Genomic DNA, 11,615 nt, shown 5'->3' with positions numbered 1-11,615 from the left:
AAGCGGTTAGTCGCTGGCTTCGATCCCGGGTCTGGTCAAGTGGGATTTGTGGTGAACAAAGTGGCGCTGGGGCAGGTTTTCTCCGAGTACTTCGGTTTCCCCTGTCAATCTTCATTTCACCAATTGCTCCACAATGACCCTAACCTATCATCTGGGGCTGGTACAAGAGGCCAGAAGTGACCGCAGTACAAGGGACTTAGTCCCACCCCACTAGCAATAAAAAAATTATCTTATCTTCCCATGTCCTGCCTCAAAGCATAAAGATTAAGAATACAATATTCAGATTATATATAATTGTTCTTGATACTTCACTAAGGAACGAAACTTGGTTTTGTCACTCTAAGGAAAGAACGAAAGTTGAGATGTTGGAGGACAAACGCTTCGTGTTTCCCGATTTCTCAGTTCGCTCATGAATGTTATGGAACACTTCCATCTCATATTCCTTGGTTTCATCGCCCTAATGTTCGGTAAAGAGCATATATAAAAGCATTTATATATGAACCACTGAGTAGATAAAAGAGTGAAACAAAAGGGAAACACGCTGCTGTTGCTGATCTGTAGTGTGTGATGGCTCCTTCAAGAATTTCCGAGTCCATATACCATAGAAGTGGAACTGCTCTTACAATCAGCAGACAGCCCAGTCGTCAAGTAAAGGGCAAATCGTTCCTCTGCTTAAGTAATGAAATAATTAAGCGTCACACCATGAAGACGTATGGGGTAGTGAATGTATAGATCCACGTATTCTTGACCTTGGCACTAGTTGGAGGTGAGTGGTCAGCTTCACACCCCGGCCGCTTTACCCCGAGGAAAGAGACCCCAGTAACCAGCTCCGGTATTCGCCAATAGTAATGGTGCAATCCGGTAATGAAATGACACTAACTCAACTGACCACAAATCAAGTTACCTGTGTTCGAGGCTGTAATGTGTCCGTTTACGCAAACTTGACATATGGAACACCCCGGGCCACATGTTAATTCGTGTATGCAGGCACAAGGTTAAAGGTATATTCAAACAGCCCACAATTTTTACATCTCAAATCCTTGGTTCGACTACTGTTGAAGGTAGGCTAAAAGCAACATATATGTCCCTCTACGTGCGTTCCAGCCGGATACATACATGAATAAGAATAAATGAAGGAGAAATAAAGATCGTTGCATTCTGAATTACACACTCTACATGAAAGAGACCGCTCTGATAGAATTGCTGCACGTAGGTAAGAAAGGTAAAGCTATCCTTGTAACAGGCCGTGGAGGCCAGTATGTTTGTGAGACGTCGAGGCTCCCACATTTTGTAGACAGTCGGCTCACATACGGCGGTAAGGCTATTGCTGCACGTACAATTAGCAAAACATTACAAGATCTGACGCTTACACGGAGGTCAAGATTCATACGGTGTCGTAACAAGAGCCATAGTATTATACCCAAAGTACAGAGTGTTCAATCAAGGAGGAAACATCGCAACACCGTCGACCGGACCCAATATTCCTCACAGATTGCCACTGTAACTGTAATGGCGCTAGTTTACCAGCACTAATGACTCATTCTGCTATCAGCAGTTACAGCAGCAATCTGTGAGGAATGTTGGGCCGGATCAGCGGTGTTGCGAAGTTTCCTCCTTAACTGAACGCACTGTATATGAGTGTCAATAATAATGAAATTGTGCTTTGGTGACGTGAGAAAAGAAACTTACATTATCACACGTATTAGAAGCATCAGTCCCGTGTTTACAGGCATAAATTAAGGCGAATTAACAGTCCTGTATTATTACAGTCAATGAGGTGGCAAGTTCTCAACTGGAAAGGGAATGAGAGAAGAGTATGTTTTTATTCAGTGACACAGCTCACCGAATAATGTGCGACAGACCGTAGCTTTGAAAATTTCACTGGGCCAGCAGTCTACAAAGAATAACGTTTAATATAAATTCACGACTTCAATGCAGAATAAAATTACTTAGAACCTATTTCTCTCCCTGACTCTACAACCGCCGTGGACCGTGGCCGCTTTTTCAGTTTCTTAATCCTATACACAGTCGGTAGGACTTCTTGGACGGAAGATCAGCCCGTCGCAAGGCCGCTACCTACACACAGAACATCACAAATACAGAATAAACGCACACACAGACATTCATGCCAAGAGTGGGATTCGAACCCACAATAGCAGTGTTGGGGTTAGCGAAAATGTTTCATGCCTCAGACCGCGCGGTCACTGTGATCGGCAGGGAGAACCTAAACCAATGGAAATGGGCGGAGGTGTTCCTCTGAAATATAGAAATGTACGGAGTGGACACCTCTAACGTCAACGGGTTGGTCTGTGAAGTGGATGCGACAGAAACCTTACATCGAATACAGAAGTGCAATGGCTAGCACACCCTGTTAGCATTCTAGCGAGTTCTACTCGAATCTCAGTTCTGTGACGGGCTATTCTGAAGGCTCTTGTGACTTCTCCAGGCAGATCCTTGGACACTGTTTAAACTAAGGTGCAAATCCCTTCATCAATGCATTATCCAATTTAACATTCATAAAACTATGATAGCCGAGCGGTCTAAGGCATGTATTGTCTTCGCTCGCTTGGAAACCGGGATCGTGGGTTCAAATCCCACTCAGGGCATGGATGTTTATTATGTGTGTGGTGTTTTTCTGTGTTTGTGTACAGGTAGAGGCCTTGCGACGAGCTGATCACCCGCCCAAGGAGTCCTACCGAATGTGTAAGATCTAGAAAAACCGAAGTGAACGGAGAAGTTCATGGAGGTAGGCCTAGGCCCACGGGGGCTGTAGTGCCAAGGGGGGGAAAAAAACAAAACTATGATATTCAAGGTTGTTTATAGTACGTAACTGATGAAATGCTAACAAATAATATGATACATTTTAGGTCAAATATCCCTTTCCTGGTCCGAATTCTGACGGCCAAGATCTTGTTCAGTCTTTTATCATCATCTTATTGACCTGTGCTGTGATTTCCTTATTAAATATTTATCTCAACATTTATCGATGTTTGGTACCCACTTATCTTCTTCAGAATAGCAGTGTTCGACAGAAGTTCCTTTCTTGAGGAAATAAAGCAGCGCCATGAGATGAGCATGTCGTGTCTGTGTTTTCCTTCTCCCGTTAGTGAATCAAGCGTCGGCGGAAACCCAAATTTCATTTCAACTTTTCCCATTCTGAAGCCCTTCAGTGTGTTGTGCCTCAGGTATTAAACACGAGCTCTGTGACTACCGACCCGGGTCCGTCAGAGAGTACAGGAACATTTTGTTACGGGTCTGTTGTGCCTGCTTTTACGCTCTGCTGGGATCCTTGAACCTGGATAAACATAAGTTGTCCTCGAAAACAAAGACCTTTCAAATCAAATATCTTCCTTAGAAGCATTTCAGTGTTTATTTCCTTCGTTCTATAGAGATGTCATAAAAACGAATCCGAAAGTGAAAACCTGGTTACTAGTAAGTGTGGTTCCCCAAATTCATAAAATATTTTTTTTTTTCCATAATACTTATATGGGTCTAATGCATTTCTTCTATTTCAGATTTGGATAATTTTACTTATTCATTTTTATTGAGTTTTCCCGTTTGTCTCTTTGAAGCCATAAGTTCAGTTTTATAATATGGGCTAATTGTAAGCACAGCAGCACTTTGTACTTTTATTTCTTCTCGAACCGGGAAAGCTCAGTAGGTATAGTGACTGGCTATGGGCTGGAAAACCAAGGGGTCGGAGTTCGAGTCGCATTGGGGGCAAGAATTTTCACTTCTCCATGTCATCCAGGCTGGCTTTGGGGCCCGTCCAGCCTCCTATAAAATGTGTACCGAGGGCTCTTTCCCTGAGGGTAAAGCGGTGGGAGTGTGAAGCTGACCACTCACCTCCAACTAGTGCCGAGGTCAAGAAAATGTGGATCTATACATCCACTCCCCTATACACCTTCATGGCCTAGTGCTTAATTAGTTAAGCACAGGGACAGCTGTACCTAATACTTATATGGAACAATTTTCTTAAAATTAAACAGCTTTTTCCGAAGCGATAAGCAGGCATGTGTAGCATGTTGTCGGGTCCATGCAGCACCGCCTGTGTTGAGGCTGAAATTACGTAGAGATGTTAACTGAATGAAGGAGAGTCCTTCAGAAGCTAACAGTAACTCAGCTGGTCAAGGAAGTCCCTGCTGTTTATAGCACCCGACGTTTTGTTAACATCTTGAAAAGAACAGCCACAGGCCCCTGTCTTGGGCCAGATGAATCCAAACTACAACCTAACACCCTATTTAAGATACATTTTAACATTACGCTTTCACCTGCGCCTAAGCCTCCCCAGCAGGTATTCCCTTCTGGTTTTTTAACTACAATTTTTTGTATGCGGCTCCCATCTCCCCAGATATGTGATACACGCTCCGTCTGTCTCATATTCCTTTATTTTGTCACCATAATAACAGGCCTTGCATGCCACAAATAAAACGACGTTTCCGCAGGAGCTTATGGCGCCTGTTTTTCTTTCAGTACTTCAATCTGTACGGCGAGGGTAGCAAGAAACATAAACATAAATCAATAATTACACAAATTCATGATTAGTTATTGTGCATTATCCCCAATAGTACGCCTACCGACTATGTTAACTTTGTCGGATATACTCTCACAGCTTTGTGCCGTCGTCATATTCTTATTTATTGACAAACAAAATATGTTCTACAGATAACATGCAGATACATGCTTCAAACAGTTCATTAGTCATCATCACCAAACCGAACGATAAATATACAATTCGCCGAATATCTGTTATACATCATAAAAAAGTACTTAACTAGGTTCGAGGAGCCGACATAGCTCAGTCGGTATAGTGACTGGCTACGGGCTGGACGATCGAGGGGTCGGGGTTCGAGTCCCGGTAGGGTCAAAAATTTTCTCTTCTCCATGTATTCCAGACCGGCTCTGGAGTCCACCCAACCTCCCATCCAATGGGTACGGGGGCTATTTCCCCGGGTGTAAAGCGGCCGGGGCGTGACGCTGACCACTCACCTCCACCTAGTGTCGATGTCAAGAAAATGTGAATCTATACATCCACTCCCTCATATTCCTTCATGGCGTAGTGCTTAATTAGTTAAGCGTTAAGCACTGGGACAACTTTACCTTTTACCTTAACCAGATCCGAATATTTTTCGTAGATCTGCTGTCACGTTTTCCGTATCCTACGCTAGCATATAAACAGCAGCATTACTCTTAGTGCCACGTCACAAGTTCGCACTACCGCCATGTTCGTACTGACGGTAGAAAATTAAGGAGTACAAAGGTCGAGCGTTCTGTAAGAACACGATGCTCGCGTGAAGTTCAATAAATATCCATTAACTGCTTCACACTTATCAGGGATATCATCTAACCGTAAGACCTGCGAAATAAAGATGGCTTGGAAGCAATACACCTGCCTCCACATTTATACATGAACATGCAAACGAGCGGTAAAACACTCTTGCTTCGTATTCAGATGGGTGCTGTTTCGATTCTCTGTCCTAACCTTGGCTGCGGTTTCCTCCCTTCGAGTGTACGATGAATCACCGCTACCTTCCATGTCATTACCATTTAATCATCCAAATGATCTCCCATTCGTCCCCACATAGGCGACTCCATTTGAGAGAGCACATGAGTAGTCTGAAAACTTCGAGATTTCATGTGTGAGCCTCGTGGTTTTGGATTCCAGAGAAGAGGAAATATTGCATGAAAATTTGTTACCAGTTTATATATTTTTTATTTATAGGTTTAGGTAGTTTCTATAATGAAAAGTGATTGATTAAAGTAGAGTATACGTCATTGGCTGCTCAGAAAACTTCTAGCGTTTCTTCCAGAACTGTACGTAACGCAGAGCGAAGTCATCGATAGACTAACTTCACCAAGCGTATCAAATAAGTGCACCACAATCCCTCCAGGCACGCTCCGTTACTTGTGGCAAAACTGACCGAACTTCACACATGGTGTACTGCAGATAACAAGCAAAATAACCCCACAGTACAGTCTTCCTTACTCAGTTACAAAGATTTGTTCTATAAACTTACGAATTCACGTTCTATCTTGGAGTGCTAAGGAAATGTTTTAGTGGGAACTCATGGTCTGTAGCAAACATTCAACCGCGGCTGCGGCAATTACATATATTTCAATGGTAAAGGTGACCGAATGGAATACTACTGAAAATAAAACACAACACAACGTGGGCCCAACCCCATCGCTTATCTCTCACAAAATGTCATCAACCACTGCAGATTTCCCACGTACGTGATGCATGTGTTCAAATTACGTGGCAGGGTGGACCTCTGATTGATAACAAAGCAGCGTCACCCCTACAACTTCCCGTCTCTACACGCCCGGCCATTAGGGCAGACGATGAAGCGCAGATCCGGCCAATTCACCAGAAGCTTCCGTACTGTTCGTACACGTTGGACGATAAACGATTAGAAGGGTTCATAACAATTTGTCCAGATTCTTCACGCCTAAGGAGTCACTTTAAAAAGAAAGGAAGGTGGAAAGAAACAAAGAAAAAGAAGAAAATTAAGAAGGGAAGACAAAAAAACAACGACAAGTTAGAGTTCATTAGCTTTGCAATGTCAAGTGATACAGCGCTGAATTTGTTAGGAAAATGATCATGAACGACGAGCAGGTATGGATTTGGAAGGAGGCGGTCGCATTCCATTTCTAGGCACTATCCCTGCATTCTCCTGAACATCTATCATTATGATTGATTGAGTTAATTAGGATCTGGGTATAGTAACTTGCTTACGTGCTTCAAGACCGAGTAATTGCGTTCGATTCCCTGCTGGGTCACGAGAGTATTCTTTTTCTCGCATCGTCTGGAATGGCCCTCCATTCGGTCGGAACCTGGCTTTTCCCCCCCGACAATAGAGTGATCGGGGCGTGAAGCTGACCACTCACCTCCATCGGGAACCGAAGTTAAAAATATGTAGGGCTCTACTACATTCCCGCACAAGCCTTCATGNCATGAGTATAAAGTAGCGCATAATGAAACGGAAAATGATCAGAGGTGGTCTGTTGTTAAGGGTGTGAAAGAAAACGGTCGTGGCCTATTTCGGTGCAACATTACGGCTCACTTGAACTCTGAGGAAAACAATAAAGACTCATTTATCTGTAATCTAATGCCATGCACATACAAGTCTAGAATGTATCTGTAATAGTTCAGTTTCACTTTTTCCACAGTAGTCCTTCATAACCTCAATACTTCGTCACTCCTGTTACATATTACTTATTTCTCAAATATTATCAGTCTGGTAAAATTTTGCTATGAACTGCGATGCATTTCACAAAAAAATGACGACCGCAGACTGGTCTTGAAGTAATGTTCTAGATTTGTATTCAGGATATTCTGCGTTTGAATCTTGGCAGCGACATCCACTATCCTGCCTCAAGATTTTCGTGGATTTCCTCAGTCTCTCCAGGAAAATTTTGGGATAGCAGTTTCGCTAGGCCATGCCACTTCTTTTTTATTTGTCATTCAGCTATCATCCAGTGTCATACAGTCTCAATACTGAAGGCATCATTAAATAGCCCATGGAAAAGTAATTAAAAAAAGCAAATGAAAAATGATATGCATATATTTCCTGCATAACACACAAACCAGTTTACAATAACGCATAATTTTGTATGCCTTGAGACTGTAAACTATATATTTGTATGCCATTATGTGGACAAACACATTTAAATACAAAATTTGGGGAAATTAAGAAAAGATGTTGAAATATCTTTGCTTCAGGGTCTCCTATCATGTATTTTAAATAACCATTGTTCTTGCACCCGTGAAAATAAGCTTAAAATTCTGGGAAGGACTTATATTTTCTGTGAATTCATAATACACGTATATTGCTTACCAGATTTTCGACTCCCCATACAGATTTCAAAGTGGTTACTTCTTTGACCATACTGATACAAAAAATTTGTAATCCAACCATATTAATAATATTGCAGGCATTTATGGTCTGAGCCCTCCAACTGCAAGAAGGATCCAGTACATTTTTAGTCTACTTTCCTTATTTTGAAAAAATAAAGAGGCTCATGATATCACTTTGCTGTCCGTCCATCTCCCCTAATTTTTTTATTTTCCATGCGGTCTCTGTCATATTAAAGGAATATAGATGATTAGTTACTTCCAGAACTTCTTGTGTGTGTGTGTGTGTGCGCGCGTGCATCAATGCATACACAAATGTTTAATCATCTCTCTTACTCACAAGTTAACAACATAAATCGAGCCTAAGCTCGATATACATCATGATTTGTTTATACTATTGACAGGACTGCTACCGTTACCCAACTTCACAATGCAGTCTCTTTGATCTTAGCCTCCTTAAGAGCTGGGACAGCTCAGTCGATATACCGATGGGATACAGGCTGGACGGCCGGGGTTCAATTCCCGGCAGGAACAAGATTTTCACTTCTCCATAGCATCTAGACCAGCTCTGGGGCCCACCCAACCTCCTAAACAATGGATATTGGAGGTTCTTTCCAAAGGGGTAAAGTGGCAGGGGTGTGAAGCTGACCACTCACCTCCATCTAGCACCAAGGTCAAGAACACAAGAATGGTGCAGCTACAACTTCACCCCCTGTATAACTTTATGGCGTCATGCTCCATTAATTAAGGGTGGGGACAACTTTACCATTTCTTACCTTCGTCACTTTACATGTATAATTGCTATACTCACTTCATATATTAATTTTTTAATAAACATATCTTAAGCTTAGTGTACCGAAGTTTAGCTCTTCCTAAATATACTGTAAAATTGATGAGGACTTATTAATAATGGTGATTAAATCTTCTGTAGTGTACTTTGTCGTACAGATATGTTTCTGTAACTGTACGCAGTGCTTCTTGCACACTTCAAGCTGGTTTTTCTTGAATTACTATTCAGCCCTGAAGATGGAGGTGGCATGTTCCTCCAAGAGGTCAGTTGACTTTCACTAGACTACACAGCACTGCATCACAGAAGACAGAACTGTTCATAACAACTGCTGTGAGAACCTCAAATCATACTCTGCTTTGCTCCACATTTCACTTAACAGAATCTATGGAGTATGTCTGTCTGTCTGTCTGTCTACCTACCAGCCTCCCTATCTGCCCACAAATTCATCCATCCATTTGTGCTAACTTTCACTTATATTCTAATATTTCGTGTTTGCTCTATACTTCCTCTAACTGATATTCCAGTCCACCATGAAGAAGTTACTATAATGTACTCATAATATTAAATACATTCAAAAAGGCCTAATTTAAATGCTCTGTAATTCCTTACCCTTCGAAGACGAAGGACGTCAGATTCGGTGTGTGAGTTGCAAGCATTCTGGAGATGACCACTGCGATTTATGTCATTCTGATGAACCACATCACTTGATACATCCTGAAAATAATATTATTATATATTCAAAATAGTTTGTCTCTCACCGTAAGGGAAGAAAGTGTTTGAGAATGTGCTAAGTAGAATATTTGGACCTAAGGAGAGGTAAAATTAAAGTTGTCCCTCTACATAACTAATTAAGCATTATGCCATGAATACATATGAGGGAGTGGATATACAGATCCACATATTCTTGACCTTAGCACTAGTTGGAGGTCAGTGGTCAGCTTCACGTCCCAGATGCCCTATTCCCAGTTACCCATTGGATAGACAGCTGGGTGTGCTGCAGAGCCAGCCTGGATGACATGGAGAGGGAAAAACTTTACTCCTACTGGGACTCAAACTCCAACCCCTCAGCCACCCAGCCTGTACCCAGTCGCTATACCGACTGTGCTAGAGGAAGCAATGAAATACAGAAAATTTGAGCTCAATAATTTGCACTCCTCATGAAGTATTAGAATCAAGGAAGATATGGTGGATGAGATGCATACCATGCATGGAGGAAACAAGAAATGAATACAAAATTTTGGTCAGAAAACATGAAGGGAAAAGAACATTTACAGAGTTCCATAGAATGTAAATGAATAGCAGTAACAGTTGATAAACAGAACTGGTTCTTACTGTGTAAAATTCCTGTGAAAATATTGTGTAGTTTACAAACAATGGCAGACCTGAGTAAAACTATAATACAAGAATTAAAATGACATTTAAGTGAACAAAAAGAAAAGCAGTATATGAGTGACACCATGGGCATAACTTATTCAAGAGCCAGTACGTACTGAACATATACATTTATTGCAGATTCTGCATATTATAAATAATAAATGTGTGAAAAAAAAATTATCTTTTATTCTCAAATACAGATCCTAATTTTTGGAGGTGGTCCTGATATCTACAAAATTTGTTGAGGACTGCTCTAAAATAATTCAGCAGCTCCCAGTCTCTTGCAGAGGAGAAGCCATGAACACATAGGGACAGAGGGTAACTAAAATATGAACCAGCACTGCAATCACAGCTCTCAAAGTAACTGCTATTAACCAGAAATTTCCTTCACTATACGAAAAATTAAGAAAAATTTTCAAAAACACGGCTTAAATTGTGGCAGTGTATTGAAGAATAATAATAACCAAAGCTGTGAATGGTGAAATGATTAAATGCTTTTACAGATGAATTAAGAATGTTACTTCAATAAGGATTAACACAACGCATAAACAGTGAAGTACACTTTTTCTGTAATAAAGCATAACTATTTTATTAATACTGTTACCTGTTTTGCTTTCCAAAGCTTTTCGGCATCAATGCTTTGACTTCTAGTTCTGTTGTTCTTCCTGAGAGGTGTAACATAAGACAAATCACAACCATTTTGCAACAGTTTATTTCTTTCGCACAGTGTTGTAACTTTACAATTTCGATTACTGTTCTTAGAAGATGAAGTCCACAATGTTTCACTTTCAGTTTGGCGATGGGCACCTTTTCCACTAACAAATGGTCTGTCCAGAAAAGCATTATCTAGTGATTTACTTTGGTCCATGCAGTCAACAGCCATAGATCTGGCAAAAGAACTTTTGAAGTACTGCAGGGATGAAACTTCACAAGACAAGTCAATTTCTTGCTTCTCGCATTTATCCATTATATACAGTTATTAAATAAGTACAATACGTTTAACTCGGAATATTTTTTTAAATATGAAGAGGGAATTAAATTTTATGTGCCCCTGAACATCACACCCATAGTCACATATACTGTCCTTGGTGTAAAAACCGGATTAGAATCACTTGGTAACACAAAATCCACCATTTCAGACACCCAATTTTGTCACACTAAGCTCAATGCTTTTCCACTTTTCTTCGTTTTCCGTACAAAAACTGAACTAAAGAAGACCAGTACTAACTTGAACGACCACATGCACAAGTCAAACTGGCGGAACAACTTCATGTACGCAAGCGCACACTGGCCAGGTGTGCAAAGAGATAGAAATAACAAAGAGGTCGCCAAGTCACAGGGAGTTAAATTGGGCCTCAGCAGCGGGAAATTTGATTCCAGAGAATGATTTCTATCGTAGAATGAAGTTTTGTGGGAAATACGTATGAACATTTATCAACAGGAGTTCTGAATAGCAATATTTTTGTACGTGGAACACTCTAGAATCAATCATCTGTTCTGTAAGCAGCTAACTTATTCTTTGAGCCTTAAGATGAAGTACATTTGTCTGAACATCAGTTAACTATCATGAACTACAAAAGATTATATTCCAGAGAA

The 11,615-nt window shown here is 41.0% G+C and overlaps 1 protein-coding gene across 1 annotated transcript in view; it reads right to left on the bottom strand.

Moving 5' to 3' along the window:
• The window catches only part of LOC111867906, an 88,632-nt gene extending 77,362 nt beyond the window's left edge, over window positions 1-11,270 (bottom strand). Inside the window, exons 1-2 of the mRNA XM_023858123.2 lie at window positions 10,624-11,270; window positions 9,255-9,359 (exon numbers count right to left, since the gene is read on the bottom strand). Of these exons, the coding sequence (XP_023713891.1) occupies window positions 9,255-9,359; window positions 10,624-10,986 (468 nt within the window). The 5' untranslated portion in view covers window positions 10,987-11,270. The remainder of the gene's footprint in view (window positions 1-9,254; window positions 9,360-10,623) is intronic.
• Between the last annotated feature and the right edge of the window lie 345 nt (window positions 11,271-11,615).

Source organism: Cryptotermes secundus, unplaced genomic scaffold, assembly GCF_002891405.2.
Source record: "Cryptotermes secundus unplaced genomic scaffold, Csec_1.0 scaffold111, whole genome shotgun sequence".
Lineage (NCBI taxonomy): Eukaryota > Metazoa > Arthropoda > Insecta > Blattodea > Kalotermitidae > Cryptotermes > Cryptotermes secundus.
The sequence above is the reverse complement of the archived record's forward strand: the minus strand, read 5'-3'. Positions and strand labels throughout refer to the sequence as shown.